General features: G+C 44.1%; 1 protein-coding gene across 1 annotated transcript in view; it reads right to left on the bottom strand.

The window, feature by feature from the left end:
• Positions 1-19,325, bottom strand: part of LOC114592508 (uncharacterized) — a 41,362-nt gene that overhangs the window by 8,723 nt on the left and 13,314 nt on the right. Inside the window, 1 exon segment of the mRNA XM_077923427.1 lies at positions 14,289-16,325. Within this exon segment, the coding sequence (XP_077779553.1) occupies positions 14,289-16,325 (2,037 nt within the window).

Raw genomic sequence — 19,325 nt, forward strand, 5'->3', positions numbered from 1 at the left:
CAATAATTAATATGAATTTGAAATATGGAATAGATGGGAGGTTGGGTCTTTAGTGTTAAGACCAATAGATGTTTTATTGTTTGCTAAGAAAATTATGTGTTTATGGTTATTTTTGTAATTTGTGTGTAATTTGATATTTGTGTTGTTTTTTGTTGTTTTTTCTTGTTGTATAAATAAAAAAGTTTATTTAAAAAAATATTCAAATCAACCATATGTACAATTCTATATATATTAAACTCCACACTCCATAATATTTTAACATTTAATCACCCCATATTGTTCAAACCACCCAAATAATTCAACATCTTCTCAAACCAGTCCTCCTCTTTCTCGCTGACCAATATCTTCACACGTATCTTCACAGTAGGTATTCTAAAATGATAATATTATTCAATTTTTCCCTTCATTTGTTCACCCCTAGCTCTTCTCCATTTTTCCAATTATTCGCTATAACCTGTCTAGCTGCAATTACCACCAATTTTACCCATTTACATTCCTCTTTTGTTTTTAACCCGGTGCTACCCAGGCTAATAAGAACCATTAATTTAGATATCTCCACACTTCCACCCACAATTCCCAATATTTCTATACCAATCTGTTTCCAAAACTTCTTAACTAATGGAGAATCCCACCACATATGACTGTATGTTCCCATCACTCCACATTTCCTCCAGCAATTCTTGCTTCCACATTTTGTGATAGGATACAACCTTACTGGTGTGTAATACCATTTTTGTACCAGCTTCAACCGCTGTTCCTGAATTATCCTAAAGGTCGCAACAAAGAGTGATTGCTGAAAAATTCTTTCCCAATCTTCATCTAAAATCTGTTCCTGGATATCTAACCTCCAATATTCTTTCAAACTTTCCTCTGGTGATTTCCCTATATTTAATAACATTTTATACAATTTTGGCCCTATCTAACCTATATTCTTTCACTAATTCTTTGAAGGGTGTAATAATTCTTTTACCACATCCTTTAACTTCTTCTTACTTCAACAGGGAGGAAAGTTGCTTTTTCTGTAACCAATTAATTTTGTTCCAAATTCCACTTCCATTGTACCTTCTAATTTCCCAACTTTTCTCCATATCCTGAATTGAGATCTCCTTTAATTTATCCCCTACCTCTTTTGGGATGAGCTCCCGTAACGGGCCCATTTTATCATAATACCACATTTGGGTAAGGGGAGAAAGGTCAGGAAAAAGCTTCCTTCTCCACTTCTCCCATACCCAAATGGACCCCGTAAATGTTGATATTTTTTCTACTTCCTTTTTCCTTTTCCTCCTATCGAATATTCTTATTTTCCCTCCAACCAAATCATAAGATGTCTCAATTGGCAAGCTTCATAATATAAAACCAAATTGGGAATCCCCCATCCTCCATCTTGGGTTCTATGATACCTATATCTGCTGGCCGGTCTTGGTTTCTTGGATGCAAAAACAAACCTATCGATTTTCCCTTGCAACCCCTTCAAAATCCGTTCTGGTATGTGCCAGGGTAATACATACAAAAGATAGGTTAATCTGGGTAACAAAAGCATTTAACTAATGCAATTCTTGTACTAATTGATTCCTTCCTTTTCTCCCATATTCTCAACTTCGACTGAATACCGCTCTAAATTTCTTTATAATTATATTCAAATATTTTCTTCACATTTTGAGATATCCTTACTCCTAAATACTTTACTATTTTATTTGCTATAGGAATACAGTGGTACCTCGGGTTAAGTACTTCATTCGTTCCGGAGGTCCGTTCTTAACCTGAAACTGTTCTTAACCTGAAGCACCACTTTAGCTAATGGGGCCTCCTGCTGCTGCTGCGCTGTGGGAGCACCATTTCTGTTCTCATCCTGAAGCAAAGTTCTTAACCTGTGGTACTATTTCTGGGTTAGCGGAGTCTGTAACCTGAAGCGTATGTAACCTGAAGTATATTTAACCCGAGGTACCACTGTGCCCAATAATTCAGAGGCTTCTAATTGAGTTTTATGTTCCACATTAAACACATCATTGGTGATTTAGAAAAATTAACTTTTAACCCTGATACTTTTGAAAATCCTTGCAAAATTCTTTTTAATGGCCCCATTGGGGTCTCTAGGTCCTTGACCGTCATCATCATATCATCTGCATCCATTGTTATTCACTCCCCCTCTGCTCGCCTTTCCCCCGGGATTTCAAATCCTTTAATCTCAATATTCTTTTTGAGTTTCATTGCTAATGGTTCCAATGCTAAGATAATGAGCATGGGCGAAAGTGGACACCCTTGTTTTGTACCACTTAGCACCTGGGCGTACCCCCCTGCCGACCCACCATTTCCTACCATTGCTTTGGACTCTGTATATATTGCTTCTATCACATTTTGAAATTTCACTCCAAATTTATATTTTTGCAGTATCTTTTTCAAATAATCCCAATCCACCGAATCAAATGCTTTATGTATATCCAATGACATGAGAGTAAGAGGCAGGTCCTCATTTTTCACTAAATACACCATACCCATCACCTTCCTAACTGCCTCCACCAAATACGTCTGAGGCATAAACCCAAATTGCTCTTTCCCCACCAATTGTACAATACAGTTTCTATAATACATATTAGTAATCGATATTGGCCTACAAGAATCCGGCAGAGTTTGATCTTTCCCTGGATTGGGAATTAATACCAACCTTGGCTCCAACCAGAAGGTGGAGTTGAAGCTCCATTCAACATTCCTTGGTACAGTACAGTCACAGGTGGCACCAATATATCCTTAAAATGCTTATAATACACCACACTGTACCCATCCAATCCTGGTGCCGATTGCACATTCATAGAGTCGATTGCTAATCTAACTTCCTCCTCTGTTATATCCTTATCCAATTCCCTTCTATTTTCTCCTTGTAATTCTGGGAGCTCCAATCCTTCACAAAATTGATCCACCTCTTCGTCCTTAATTCCTTTATTTGCATACAATCGATTATAAAATCCTAAAAAGGTCTCCAATATCTTATTAGGGTCTGTTTCCAATCCCCCTTTATCATCTCTAATAGATCTAATATTTTTCCTTTCCTGATAATTCCTAATTTTATTTGCTAATATTTTCCCTCCTTTCCCTTCAAATTCATAATATTTGTGTCTACTATACCATAACTTTAAAGTGGTTCTATTTATATCAAAAACTTCCAACTCTTCTCTCTTTTGATCTATTTTTTCCCTATCCTTCTTTTGCTTAGACATCCTAAATTTCTCCAACCAATAACCTACCTACTTCTTCTACCTCCTTAATCCTTCTATCTTTCCCTTTTTTTAACATTGACAAACTCTGAATACATTCTCCCCTAATGGCTGCCTTCACTGCTTCCCATTTTGTTGCTAATGGGATTTCTGGGTCTAGAGTCTCCTCAAAATACCTTTCTACCGCAATTTATATTTTAACTTACTCTGCTCATCAGCTACCAACCAAGGGTAGGACCTATTAATGTGACCTATTTGAAGGAAAGCAGATATGGGGGCATGGTCAGTGATCTTAATCATTCCAATATCCATTCCCTTCACCCATTTCCTAGCCTCTTGTGATATTAAAATACCATCCAGTCTTGAGAATGTTCCATGTGGGCTAGCATAAAATGAATATGAGTAATCCTTGGGGAACAACTCCATCCATAGTTCCAATAATCCAAACCTCCCACATAACTTTTTAAACTTCATACCCTTTTCCTTTTGGGAACTATTTCCCCCTTGTAGATTAACATTAAAGTCCCCCCCCCCCAACTACTTTTGTATAAGGCGAGAATTTCTCAAGCTTCTGTAAACACCTATAGAGAAAATCCAGCTGGTGCTTCTTAGGGGGATAAATGGACGCCAATGCCACAGGCTCACCCTCCAAGCAACCTTGAACAAAAACAAACCTTCCATTCTTATCTCTTAACACCTTATTCTCCACAAAGTCAACATTGGATTTAATTACTATTCCCACCCCTCTACTTTTCAAAGTTCCAGAAGCCATAAATTTTTCCCCTTTTACAAAGCCAGGGAAATTAACCTCCCTCTTCCCACCCCCCCACTATATGTTTCTTGCAAAAAAAATCATCATCAAATCTACTTCCCAATCCTCACTCGCTTCACCTGATCAACCAAACCTCTAATATTAAGAGCTTTACACACAATATTCACATTCTTTATCACGTCTTGCCCAACCATCTCACTTCTCCTTTTCCCTCCTTTTGTACCATACCCGCCTGGAGGAAAACCCAACCCCAACCACGATCCCAACTAACCCTACTGTGAGCCCTACCCTTTCACCCCCACAAAAAAGTCCAGGAAAAAGAAACAAGAGAATAACTGTGTGCCACCAAACTGTGTTCATACGCAAAACTTAGGTTCATAAGGAAAGAAGTACAGTGGTACCCCGCAAGACAAACGCCTCGGAAGACGAAAAACTCACTAGACGAAGGAGTTTTTCGTTTTCTTAGCCGCTTCGCAAGACGCATTTCCCTAAGGGCTTGCTTCGCAAAACGAAGCTTGCCCCGCAAGCTCCGGGGATAGCGGGGAAGCGCAGCGCGTCTTCCCCTCTGTCCCCTCTTTTGAAGCAAGGGGCGGAGGGGAGAAGATCGCTTCTCCCCGTTGCCAGCCCCGGAGATTGCGGGGCTGGCAACGGGGAGAAGCAATCTTCTCCCCGCTGCCCCTTGCTTTAAAACAGGTCCGGGGACAGAGGGGAAGGCGCGCGGTGCTTCCCCTCTGTCCCCGGACAGTCTCCATAGGAACGCATTGATTGCTTTTCAATGCATTCCTATGGGAAACTGTGCTTCGCAAGGCGAAAAACTCGCAAGAAGAAAAAACTTGCGGAACGAATTAATTTCGTCTTGCGAGGCACCACTGTATTGTGGTCCTGAGCCATTTAAGGCTTTATAGGTCAAAATTTGCACTTTGAATTGGACCCAGTAACTAACTGGCAGCCACTGCAGTCAGACCAGGATGGGTGTAATATCCTCAAACCACCTTGCTCCAGTGAGCAACCTGGCCAGTAAATTCTGCACTCGGTGAATTTTCCAAATTGTCTTCAGAGCCAGCCCTACGTATAACGCATATCTATATCTAACCTTGAAGTTACCAGAGCATAGACAACGGTAGATAGGCTATCCCTGTACAGATAGAAGCTTAGCTGGGCCACCAGGCAAAGCTGATGGAAGGCACTCCAGGCCATCTGAGCCTCAAGCGACAGCAAAGGATCCAGGAGAATCCCCAAGCGACGAACCTGCTCCTTCAGAGGAAGTGTAACCCCATCAAGAGCAGGCGACCTTCCAGCCATCTGCTCTAGGGAACCACCCACTAACTGAGCCTTATCTGGAGTGAGCTTCAATTTGTTGGCTCTCATCCAGTCCATTACCCAGGCAAGGCACTGGTCCAGCACTTCCATTGCCTCATCTTCGGATAGAAAGGAGAAATGGAGCTCAGTGTCATCAGCATACTGCTGGCAACGTACTCCAAACCTCTGGATAACCCTTCCCAGCGATTTCATGTAGATGTTAAACAAGAAGGGGGATTGGATTGGGCCCTGCAGAACCCCACATTGAAGCTTCCATGGGGCTGAAACGCATTGCCCAAGTAACACCCTCTGGGAACGACCATCCAAGTAGGACTGGAACCACCGCAAAGCAGTGCCACCCACCCCCAGTTCAGAGAGTCGCTCCAGAAGGATACCATGGTCAGTGGTATTGAAAGCCGCTGAGAGGTGGAGAACAATGAACAGGGACACATTTCCCTTGTCTCTCTCTCGACAGAGGTCATCATAGATGGCCACCAAAGCAGTTTCTGTGCCAAAACCAGGCCTAAACCCTGATTGAAATGGATCCAGAAAATTAGTTTCTTCCAAAAGCACCTGGATCTGGTCTGCGACCACTTGCTCCAGAACCTTGCCCAGGAAAGGGAGATCAACAACTGGCCGGTAGTTAGGCTTTCTGAATTCAGAGAAGGTTTCTTAAGGAGTGGTTTTACCACTGCCTCCTTCAAACATGCAGGGACCACCCCCTCTCGTAAAGAGGCACTGATCATCTCCTTGGTCCTGCCAACTGTTCCCTCCCTGCTGGATTTTATCAGCCAAGAGGGGAAAGGGTCTAGAATGCAAATGGTCACCCTGACTGATCAAAACACCATGTCCATATCCTCGAGTCTTGAAAACTGAAAAAACTCATCCAACACAACAGGACTAGACTGTGCTCTGGACACCCCATGAGACTCATCTGCTGTTACAGCAGAGTCAAGGTCTTGGTGGATGCAAGCAATTTTATCTTCAAAATGCTTTGCAAACAAGTCACAGCCAGCTACTGCTGGTTCTACTCCTCCTTTGAGCCTGCCTGTAAAAGGCTCTGTACAACTTGGAAAAGTTCTGCCGGACGACATAATGAAGATGCAATGGAGGCAGCAAAGTATGCCTTCTTTTCTCCCTTCACTGCCACTAGGTAGGCTTGATAATGAGCCCCTACCAGTGTTCGGTTGCATTCATTTGGATCTTTCCTCCACTTTCATTCAAGCAGTCTCCCGGCTTGTTTCCTCACCTAAGCTCTAGAGTATACCAGGGGGCCAATCAGGCTCCACAAAGTGGGAAAGGGCGCTCAGGGATTAGTAGTAGTAGTAGTAGTAGTAGTAGTAGTAGTAGTAGTAGTAGCAGCAGCAGCTTGTCTAAATAAGGCCTCAGCCACACTTGGAATTTTAATGTGGACTTTAAGTTGCTTGTTTCTCCTTTTTTTAAAAAAACCTCTTATGCCCAGAACTCCTCTTGCAGAAACTGCTTACACAAATAATTTAAAATGTGTGTGTTGGGGGGGGGGGGGTAATTGGTTCTTTTTGTTTCCGTTTTGATTATGTACTTTTATCCTGTGAACCGTCCTGAGGCCTGTGGGTATAGGGAGGTATGTAAATTTAACTAATTATAGTAAAATCAGGCCAGATAAAAATTATTACAAGTTCCAGGAGGAGCCTTTGCAGAAGGTTTCCCAATGCTTAAGGGTTTGCCTTGACCCCAAGCCCTATGGGGAGCCCAGGGAAGGTCCCCCCACCTGCCCAGGTTGGCCTGCAGGGAGGAGAGCAGGAGAAAGATCTGCCCTTCTATTGGGAAAAGATTTCCTACCCCCATAAAAAGGGGGGAAGACCTATAAGTGCATTATTTTACCGGAATTATATACAGAACGCATTAATTATGGCAAATGTAAATATTTGTGGAAATACCCTTCGCAAAAGCGCGTGCATTAGGCGAGATCTGCACCAAAATGCTGACCAATTTTCAAGAGGTCTTTAATAATGAGAAAATCTGGATAAATTGATGACTAGAAAAAGGAGACGCAGAAAAAAACTTACATTGAAACGCTTTGCCTAATAGGGTTTTTTTTAATCCCTCCTCAGAACTCCCTCCAGCAGCACCCCCACTACCCCCCCCCCCCAGTTATAACATATAATGATTTGACTTACCTCCAGCGCCTCCGCGAGGAACGACACTCGCCGCCATGTTTGGCATCTTTCCACGGGAGCGGAAGCTGCTATTCTCCCGGCAGCCTTTTTTTCTTCCGCTCTAGGAATCTCAGCTCTGTCGTCGCTGCTCTTAACCGATTCGGAGCCGAGCGGCAGGAGCCTCTGGGCTTCTCCGGGCAGAGAGCGAGGAGAGGCGCTGGTCTCGCCTCCGGAAAGCCCCGCTGGATCAGCTGCACGGGCGCCCCAAATAGTTTTCTAAACTAATTTTTAAAAATTATTTTCAATTTTCGAATTAACATTTTTGCTTTTGGTACAATCCATATCCAATCCAGATTTGCAATAATTGACTTTCCCCCGCCCCCGTTTCTATCCCCCCCTTTTATTCTCCTTGCATGTAATTACTATATATTTCCTCAATAAATTTCAATTTTGTTCTCCCTCCTAAATCTATTCTTAGTTCATAAATGTTACGTCAAACTTGCTAATGTTTTCACGTTTTTACAGTGTTCTTTAAAATAGTCTATAAAGTTTTCCCACTCTTGATTGAATTTTTTTCTGATTAGATCTGTTCACAGAAAGTTTAGCCATTTCGGCATACTCAATCATCTTATTTATCCATTCTTCTTTCTTTGGGACCTTTTCTTCTTTCCACATCTGGGCTAGTAGCATCTGGCCTCTTTTGCTTCCTTGGCAATTCTCCTATTAAAAGGTAAAGGTACCCCTGCCCGTACGGGCCAGTCTTGCCAGACTCTAGGGTTGTGCGCTCATCTCACTCTATAGGCCGGGAGCCAGCGCTGTCCGCAGACACTTCCGGGTCACGTGGCCAGCGTGACAAGCTGCATCTGGCAAGCCAGCGCAGCACACGGAACACCGTTTACCTTCCCGCTAGAAAGCGGTCCCTATTTATCTACTTGCACCCGAAGGTGCTTTCGAACTGCTAGGTTGGCAGGCGCTGGGACTGAACGACAGGAGCGCACTCCATCGCAGGGATTCGAACCGCCGACCTTTCGATCGGCAAGTCCTAGGTGCTGAGGCTTTAACCCACAGCGCCACCTGCGTCCCATAATTCTCCTATTACACCAAGTTAAAAAGCCTCTGTAATTTTTAACAAACATAATTTTAAACTTTTTTTAAAGTTCATTGTATATCATTTCCCTGAAGCCCTTTACTTTTGTACATGTCCACCACATTTGGGGGGGGGGAAGTACCTTCCCCTTATCCTTACATTTCCAGTATAGAGGTATTTTTATACATTTTAGAAGAAGAAGAAGAAGAAGAGTTGTTTGGATTTGATATCCCGCCTTTCACTCCCTTTAAGGAGTCTCAAAGCGGCTAACAACCTCCTTTCCCTTCCTCCCCCACAACAAACACTCTGTGAGGTGAGTGGGGCTGAGAGACTTCAGCGAAGTGTGACTGGCCCAAGGTCACCCAGCAGCTGCATGTGGAGGAGCAGGGAATCGAACCCGGTTCACCAGATTACGAGTCCACTGCTCTTAACCACTACACCACACTGGCTCTCAAACTTAGCTAACTTTACTGGAGTAAAATACCACCCGTAGATCATCTTCATATAATTTTCTTTTAATTAACTACATGCCGTGAATTTTAAAATCTCTTTCCACAGCTTTTCCTATGATTCAAGTGGTATATTGTAACCTATATCTTTTGTCCATTGTATCATTACAGCTTTAACCTCATCTTTCGTCTCCCATTCCAACTGTTTGTACATTCTTGGTAACAATTTCTCATTATTTTCTAATAATTCCCTTTCAAATTTTAAGAATTCCTTCCCAAAGCCCTTCTCCTTGTCACCTCTGAATATGTCATTTAATTGGTAATATTGTAACCAATCTGTTAACAGAGCTTTTATATCCTCATATTCTTTCACCTTTAATTTGTAGTCTACTTCTGTTAACAGATCTTTGTATGTTGCCCAGTTTCGTGTTTACCTCTTTTTACAGATATGGTTTCTAATGGGGAAAGCCACAAAGGTGTCTTGTTCTCTAATAAATACTTATATTTGTCCCATACTTGGTAAATTGATTTCCCTATAATGGTTCAGGAATCCCTTGTGTACCTTTGTTTTCTCATACCATAAGTAAGCATGCCAACCAAACCTATTATCATGTCCTTCCAGATCTAATACCTCATTATTGTTTAACTGTATCCATTCTTGCAGCCAGCAGAGACAGGACACTTCATAATATAACTTTAAAACCAACAGGAAGAATCCACCTCTTTGTTTTAAACCTGTTAATAATTTATATTTTATTCTAGGTCCCGTCCTTCCCCCCCGTCAGATAAATTTAGAAATATCCTTTTTCCATTGCTTAAAGTGTTCCACTCCTCTGACCGTGGGTATTGATTGGAATAAAAACAAGATTCTTGTCAATACATTCATTTTTATCACAGAGACCCTTCCCCACAATGATAAGTTTATCTTTCCCCATATCTCCATATCCCTTTTAACTTCATTCCAGACCTTTAAATAGTTCTACCTAAAAATATTTATATTTCTAGTTGTTAACCGCACCCCTAGATATTTCACTTTCTTTTCTATTACCAGGTCTGTTTTTGACTTAAATTCATTTTTCTTTTGTTCTGACATATTCTTCAGTAATACTTTTGTTTTTATTCAACTTTTATGCTACTTGCCCAAAATTATCATTCCCCCCCCCCCAGCACCCTTGGAATATTTTCCAGGGGTTCTTCCACAGGTCTTCCGCAAATGCTTTCAATTTATATGATTTGCACCCTACTGGAATTCCTTTTATGTTTTCATCCATCCTTAGGCTCCTTACATTTTCTAAACTAAACTGCCCCGCTTTCCACCAAGGAGGTCAAGGTGGCTGACATTGGTCTCCCACCCACACCTCTTCCATTTTATCCTCACAACATTCTTGTGAGGTAGGTTAGGGGGGAGAGACTGTGAATTGCCCATTATCACCCAGTGAGGGAGGATTTGAACCCTGGTCCCCCTGGGCCTCAATCAATATTCTAACCACTGCACTGTACTGCCTGTCTCAGCACCTGCAATGAATGTGCTCCCCACATCAGATATCCTGATCGGGCCCTTCCTAGCAGAACTGGCGTAGTTTGCTTTTATGGGTTTTTGTGTGTGCTTTTTCTCAGAATCATAAGAATTGGAAGGGACCCCAAGGGTCATCTAGCTCAACCCTCTGCACTGCAGGAATCACAGCAAAAAAATCCCTGATGGAAGCCCATCCAACCGCTGTTTCAATGCCTACAACAAAGGACAGTCCATCACCTTCCAAGTGTCAAACAGCATTTGCCATCAGAAAGTTCTTCGTCGGGATCTCCTATCTCCTTATTTGAGTCCACTGATTTGGGTTCAACCCTTTGGAGCAGCAGAAAACAAGCTTGCATCATCTTCCTAGGACTAAGTAAAGGATTCTCAAACCTCCTTTCTCGCTACTGCTCCACTAATCTAATTTTGGAGGTGTTTACTGGGGTGGGTGGGGATGTATTTCTAAGTACATCCAATACGTCCTTCCCCTCCTGCAGCATGTTTAGTGAGTAGTAGTAATAATAATAATAATTTATTATTTGTACCCCACCCATCTGGCTGGGTTGCCATGGCCTCTCTAGGGCTGCCTTCAGATGTCTTCTAAAAGTCAGGTAGTTGTTTATTTCCTTGACATCTGAAGGGAGGGCATTTCACAGGGAGGGCGCCACTACCAAGAAGGCCCTCTGCCGGGTTCCCTGTAACCTCACTTCTCTCAGGGAGGGAACCGCCAGAAGGCCCTCGGAGCTGGACCTCAGTGGGGGCTGAACGATGGGGGTGGAGACGCTCCTTCAGGTATACTGGACCGAGGCCATTTAGGGCTTTCAAGGTCAGCACCAACACTTTGAATTGTTCTTGGAAATGTACTGGGAGCCAATCTTGAGGTATTTCAGGACTGGTGTCATATGGTCCCAGCAGCCGCTCCCAGTCACCAATCTGGGAAGTAAGCCTTTTCCCTACTGATGACCGATATTTCATTCTGATGCTGGGGGAATCTCTTCCCTTTGGGGGTCCCTGGCTCTATTCTGCTGGATGATAGGCAGGTAAAACTGATCCTAACACTAACCTGTCACAAAAGACAACGACAGCACAGGCTGTGTAACATTAGGAGCTTTGGTCAAGGTCTGGAGTAGAGTCCCCTTGAAATGTGCCTTTTCCGGGAACAGGGTAATTTTATTGATACAGTGGTACCTCGGGTTAGTACTTAATTCGTTCCAGAGGTCCGTTTCTTAACCTGAAATTGTTCTTAACCTGAAGCACTACTTTAGCTAATGGAGCCTCCCGCTGCTGCCACCTGGCTGGAGCATGATTTCTGTTCTCATCCTGAAGCAAAGTTCTTAACCAGAGGTAATATTTCTGGGTAAGCGGAGTCTGAAACCTTAGGCATATGTAACCCAAGGTTACATATATTGTACAGCAAAGCTTTCTTATTTCAAATACAGTGGTACCTTGGTTTTCGAAGTGCGGCTTCTGATTGGCTGCAGGAGCATCCTGCAGCCAATCAGAATCCGTGCCGGACGTTCAGCTTCTGAAAAATGTTCAGACACTGAAACCCTCACCTTTGGGTTTTGATTATTTGGAAGCCAATTTGTTTGGGAGCCAAGGTATGACTGTGTGTGCACCCCACTCTTCTTTGCATTAAGAACCGAAAGTGGCTTGCAACATTTTTTTAAAAAGGAAGCTAATCCTTTTTATTAATTTTCTTTATATATTGCTTGGCTGTGCATCCGCAGCAGTAACCAGAGGAAGGAGGACTGCTGGGCCGAGCACAGAGAGAAGAAACGCCTCAGTGCAGCTGCAACTGCACAGCCGCACCCCTCCATCTTCCCAAGCTGAATCGAAACATCTCACCTGTATCGGTCTCTATAGCCACAGCAGGTGCCGTAACTCTTCAACGGTTTGACCTCATCCCCAAAGGCGCAGTCCTCCATTGTCTCCCGGGACAGACAGATGCCAACCAAACCCTTGATTATTATTATTTTTTAAAAAAAACAACCACTCACAGCGATTTAAAAAAAGAATCAAACAACGGAATTATCTGTTAAAAACAACTATTTTAAACATTCGAAAAACAATTAAATTCAACGATATGCTAAAGCACAGATTAAAACACTTTATCTGGATAGGCTTGCCTAAACAAAAAATGTTTTCGACAGCTGACGAAAAGGGTACAGGGACGGCAGCTGCCCGATGTCAATCGGCAGGGAGTTCCAAAGTGTGGGTGCTGCCACGGTAAAATACATTTTCTTTTCTTTTTCACAAATGTGGAATGACTATTATGTGGCACTTGCCACAGCACCAGCTCCGCAGATCAAAGTGGTCAATGGTTATATATGGGATCAGACGATCTCTCAGATAAACTCATCTCAACCTCAACCCAGCAGAGCAGGCACAGGGGTCCTTTGCCCTGGGGGCCAAATCCAGCCCCTCAGAACTCTCCCTGGTCCAAACCTCTTCAGCCACACCCCTCAGCAGCCCTGCTTTGGGCAATTTCCTGACATTTAACATTTTGTTCTTTCTCAAGGCTGCTTTCCTCAAATCATGCAGGTTCTGGCCAGCTTCAAGATGCAAATTTCAGCTAACCTCTTTTCAGCCTCCTCAGAGGAAAAGAACAGGCTTACCCACCCATGCATTTATTTAGGGGTGCCGTATTTCAAAAAGTGACAATGCAGACACAAAAATTGTTGAGCTATTTTTTTTTTTTAAAGTTGTGGCCAAAGTCGTTGAGCTCTGAAACTTCCTTTCTAAAGATCCTTCTAAAAATCGACACTTCCGGATTTTCCCGGACACGTCAGAGCTTTCCGCCCGGTCACCGTTGCCGGCGGCCAAATTCCAGACGTATGTCAACCCTAATTTATTTCCATTACACTATACCATCTTGTAGCCATAAGAGGGCCTTCTCTGTGGCAGCCCCTAAATTGTGAAACTCCCCACAGAGACATAACTGGCACCTTCGTTTTCACAAACGCTGAAGATGCGCCTCTTACTGCTTCTGACGCTATAGATGTATATTTTTAGGACCCACCCTAAGTCGTTTTAAATTGTTTTTAATTTTGTGTTTTAGTTGTTACCCGCCCTGGGACCTGAAGGTAAAGGGCGAGTAGTCAGTTGCAATTGTCATTCTGATGGTAAGAAGGATATTTTTAAACTAGGTTGGGTGGTCAAGGATTCCTTCGCAGTTATTCCTATATTGCAAGAGGTTGTTCCTTCCAAAGCTACAGTTCTACTATCATCTAATGAAGGTAAACGGTAGAAAATCCGGGACGGGTAAGGGAGACCTTCTTCACACAGCACATAGCTAAACTACAGAATTCACTGCCACAAGATGTAGTACAATTAGACAAATGTGTCGAGGATAAGACTGCTAATGGCTACCATTCATGATGGATATATATTGCCTTCAGAATCAGAGGCAGCGTGCATCTGAATCCTCGTCACTCGGGAACAGAAGTGGGAGAGGGTGTTGACCTCACACCCTGCTTATTATGCTTCCTACTGTTCTGACCCAGCAGGGATCATCTTAAGTCTTCCCACAAAGAACCTTTCAACACTCCATAAAAGTTTTTAATGAATTCTTCCTAGTACGAATTATTGGATGCCCAGAAAGGATTTCACGCGTGCTTAAGATTTTGCCACGCTTCACTTATAGCGTTCTCCGCTTTGTGGATTCTTCAATGTGCACAGGTGTGCCTGCATACGCAGAAGCTCTTCCTGCACCCCAAACATTTATATAGCTTCTCCCCAGTGTGAATTCTTTAATGGAAAGTGAGACGCATGCTTCTACTGAAACCCTTTCCACATGCCGTGCATTAATATTTCGTCACGAGAGTGAGTCATTTGATGTTTAGTCAGGATTCCACGTTGAATGAAGCTCCTTCCACATTCCAGGCATTTATACGGTTTCTCCCCTGTGTGAGTTCTTTGATGGGTAGTCAGGATTCCACGCTGAATGAAGCTCTTTCCACACTCCAAGCACTGGTAGGGTTTCTCCCCCGTGTGAATTCGTTGATGAGAAGCAAGGCTTGATTTAACAGAAAATGTCATGCCACAGTCTGAACATTTATAGGGCTTCTCCCCCACATGATTTTTTTGATGAGAAGAGAGGTATGTGCTCCTACTGAAGCTCTTTCCGCACTCCAAGCATTGATAGGGTTTCTCCCCTGTGTGAATTCTCTGATGAGAAGCAAGGTTTGGGCTTCGACTGAAACTCTTTCCACACTCCAAACAATTATATGGTTTCTCCCCTGTGTGAGTTGTTTGATGGGAAGAAAGTTCCGGACTTGAACGGAAACTCTTTCCACACTCCAAACATTTATATGGCTTCTCTCCTGTGTGAATTCTTTGATGAGAAGTGAGATTCACCTTCTGAATGAAACTCTTTCCACACTCCAAGCACTGGTACGGTTTCTCTCCTGTGTGAATTCTTTGATGAGCAATGAGACCTGTTTTCCCACTGAAACTCTTTCCACACTCCAAACATCCATATGGCTTCTCCCCTGTGTGAACTCTCTGATGACAAGTAAGGTTAGAACTGAAATGGAAGCTCTTCCCACACTCCAAGCATTGATATGGCCTGTCACCTGTGTGGGTTCTCTGGTGAGAAGCAAGATTTACCTTTTGGCTGAAGCTCTTTCCACACTCGTAGCACTGATACGGTTTCTCTCCTGTGTGAGTTGTTTGATGGGCAATGAGGCCTGTTCTTACGCTGAAGCACTTTCCACATTGCAAGCACTGGTAGGGTTTCTCCCCTGTGTGAGTTGTTTGATGGGAAGAAAGTTCTGGACTGGAACGGAAGCTCTTTCCACACTCAAAGCATTTATATGGTCTGTCCCCTGTGTGGGTTCTCTGATGAGTATTGAGATTCACCTTCTGACTGAAGCTCTTTCCACACTCCAGGCATTTATATGGTCTCACGCCTGTGTGAATACTTCGATGAGCAATGAGGCCAGTTCTCCCGCTGAAGCACTTTCCACATTCCAGGCATCCATACGGCTTCTCCCCTGTGTGAACTCTCTGGTGGCAAGTAAGGTTGGAACTGAAATGGAAGCTCTTCCCACACTCCAAGCATTTGTACGGCCTGTCCCCTGTGTGGGTTCTCTGATGAGAAGTGAGGTTTACCTTCTGACTGAAGCTCTTTCCACACTCGGTGCACTTAAATGGTTTCTCCCCTGTGTGAGTCGTCTGATGGGAGACGAGGGCTGTTCTGCCGCTGAAGCTCCTTCCACATTCCAAGCATTTATAAGGTTTCTCCCCTTTGTGGGTTGTTCGGTGGGAAGACAGTTCTGCATTCGAACCGAAAGTCTTTCCATGCTCCAGGCATCTGTCCTCCACATGGGTTCTTTGGTGGGAAGTGAGATTTGAATTCTCCGTGAAGCTCTTTCCATACTCCAAGCACTGATATGGTTCCTCCACCGAGTGGATCAAACAGAAACTCTCTCCACAGTCCAGGCATTTATATGGTTTCTCTTCTGTGTCAATACTTTGATGGGCCATGAGGCCTGTTGTCATGCTGAGGCCCTTTCCATACTCTAGGCTTTCATATGGCTTCTCCTCCGTATGGGTTCTGAAATGGCAAGTCAGGTCGGAACTGAAATGGAAGCTCTTTCCACACTCCAAGCACTGATATGGTTTCTCTTCTGTTTCCCTCAGCATGGAAGGGCTGTACTTTTCCTGTCTCTCATCCACTTCTTCCTGAGCTGTGATTTCGTGGCAGTCAGTGTCCTGAGAGGCAGAGGCTTTCCCCCTCATCTTCTGATTTGCTTCGGTTTTCCTTCTCTGCTGTTCCCTCTTCTCACATGTGTCTCTTTCCAGAGACATCCTGGGAGAGTCTCCCTTCTCCTCACTGTCCCATTCATCACCTGCTGGAACGGAGGAGGAAAATCAGTCAGAAATGGAGCCTCAAATCATAGAACGACTCAAACAGTTGTGATAAGGGCTGAAAAGACTTAAGAGGGAATGTTTTTATATGTGCTGGAAGCAGCCCAGAGTGGCTGGGGCAACCAAAACAGATTGGCGGGGTTACAAATACAGTCATACCTTGGTTGTCAAACACCTTGGTACTCGTCTGTTTTGGCTCCCAAACGCCACAAACCCATAAGTGAGGGTTCTCATTTGCGAACGTTTTTTGGAAGCAAATCGTCCAACATGGCTTCCGCAACTTCTGATTGAGTGCAGGAAGCTCCTGCAGCCAATCAGAAGCCGCGCCTGGGTTTTTGACCGTTTTTGGAAGTCAAACAGATTCTGGAACGCATTCCATTCGAGAACCAAGGTACAACCATAATAAAATTATTACTATTGTTAGCATCATCATCATCATTTTAGAAACAGGGAGAGGGTGCCTGCTGTAAACCTCCAAACATCACTGGACTGACCCCAATGTAACCAGACTTACTAATACTGTTATTAACAACAGTTTGTTAGATTTGTTTCCTGCCTTTCCTCCCGAAGGAGCCCAGAAAAGCAAACAGCAAAATGTTAAAACAAAATTTAAAAATTCCTTCCAGTAGCACCTTAGATACCAACTAAGTTTGTTATTGGTATGAGCTTTCGTGTGCGTGTACACTTCTTCAGATGTTAAAACAGCCCAATTTAAAAATTGATTTATTTTTTTAAAAAAAGTATTTAAAGTGTTTAAAAACCATTCAAAACAGTCTTAAGAACATTTGGAAGATCTGACAACAATAACATACCCCCATAATTATTACTTTCGACCTGACAACAATAACGTACCCCCAGAGTTATTACTTTCATGGTTGCTATGGCCAGTATTTCTCAGCCATCGAACTCTTGGGTAAACAGGAATGCTGTTAACTTTCTCCTGAAGATCAGTAACGGAGACAGCTGCACCTCACTCAGGAGGGGGAGCCAGCACCGAGAAGCTCCTGCCAGAAATATCTGTGGACCGGGCAGCTCCATTGCCAAAGTTGAAGGGAGGCGGGAGTTGCAATCTAGGAACCTTTAGTAGACCACAGCAGGTTGCCTACACCTTCCCTCAAAGCATCCTGGGAGCTGTAGTTTCTTAAGGACTCTGAGAGTGATTAGGTAACCCCCTATTTAATAAGTAATAATAATAATAATAATAATAATAATATTTATACCACGCCCATCTGGCTGGCATTCCCCAGCCACTCTGGGCAGCTCCCAACAGAATATTAAAAACACGATAAAACATCAAACATTAAAAACTTCCCTAAACAGGGCTGCCTTCAGATGTCTTCTAAAAGTCAGATAGTTCTTTATCTCCTTGACATCTGATGGGAGGGTGTTTCACAGGGCGGGTGCCACTACTGAGAAGGCCCTCTGTCTGGTTCCCTGTAACCTCACTTCTTGCAGGGAGGGAACCGCCAGAAGGCCCTCAGAGCTGGACCTCAGTGTTCAGGCTGAACGATGGGGGTGGAGACGCTCCTTCAGGTATACTGGGCCGAGGCTGTTTAGCGCTTTAAAGGTCAGCACCAACACTCTGAATTGTTCTCAGAAACATACTGGGAGCCAATGTAGATCTTTCAGGACTGGTGTTATATGGTCTTGGCAGCCACTCCCAGTCAGCAGTCTAGCTGCCGCATTCTGGATTAGTTGTAGTTTCCGGGTCACCTTCAAAGGTAGCCCCACGTAGAGCACATTGCAGTAGTTCAAGCGGGAGATAACCAGAGCATGCACCACTCTGGCGTGACAGTCAGCGGGCAGGTAGGGTCTCAGCCTGCGTCCCAGGTGGAGCTGGTAGACAGCTGCCCTGGACATAGAATTGACCTGCACCTCCATGGACAAAATGACTATTCCACTAACAGAGCTACAATTCCCAGAGTCCTCTGGGAAGAAGGATTGACTCCTAAACCACTCTGGGAACTGTAGCACTGTGAAGGGAACAGGGGTCTCTCCTGACAACTCTCAGCACTCATTTTTGTTCAGACAAGGTTTCCCTGCTGGATGATCTAGTGTCTCTGCTGTGTGTGTGTTTCTAAATTTATCTGTGATTCTGTTCTGTGCTGTTTTTAAGATGGATTATATATATATATTTCTGTACGTACTCTAGAGACGTACATTTAATTAATGAGTTTTATATACCGTATTTTTCGCTCTATAGGACGCACCTTTTCCCTCCTAAAAAGCATGGGGAAATGTGTGTGCGTCTTATGGAGCGAATGCAGGGGGGAGGCAGGCGGGAAAAGCCCCCAAGAGCCGCACACAAGCTCCGTGCGGCTCTTGCGGGCTTTTCCCCAGGAGGGAGACGGGACTAACTGGCTGCATCAGTCCCTTCTCCCACCTCATAGAAAAGCCCACAGGAGCCACACACCCTTTAAAGAGCACGCGACTTCTGCGGGAGGATTCCCCCACCTCCTAGAAAAGCCAGCAGAAGCCGCGCAGCCCCTTTAAAGAGCATGCGGCTTCTGTGGAAGGTGGGGGAATTCCCCCACCTTGTAGAAAAGCCCGCAGGAGCCGCGCACCCTTTAAAGAGTGCGCCGCTCTTGGGGGCTTTTCCCCAAGGAGGGACAAGGGACTGACTGGCTGCGTCAGTCCCTTCTCCCTCCTCGTAGAAAAGCCCGCAGGAGCAGTGCGCTCCTTAAAGGGTGTGTGGCTCCTATGGGCTTTTGCGGGAGATGGGGGAATTCCCCCACCTCCCGCAAAAACAGGGAGAAGGTCTGGGAGAAGCGCACAGGCTGCCTGCAGCCTGTCCGCTGCTCCCACAGCTGGGGGGGGGGGGGAATCATATTTATTTCCTTGATTTCCCCTTCTGAAAATTAGGTGCGCCCCATAGTCAGGTGCGCCCTATGGAGCGAAAAATACGGTACCCCTTGACTGTAAGAGAAAAAACCTCAAGCCATTTTACAAAAAGAGTAAAACAATGGGGAAATGTGGTCAGCAAC

The sequence above is a fragment of the Podarcis muralis genome, chromosome 2 (genome assembly GCF_964188315.1).
Source record: "Podarcis muralis chromosome 2, rPodMur119.hap1.1, whole genome shotgun sequence".
NCBI classification, from domain to species: Eukaryota; Metazoa; Chordata; class Lepidosauria; order Squamata; family Lacertidae; genus Podarcis; species Podarcis muralis.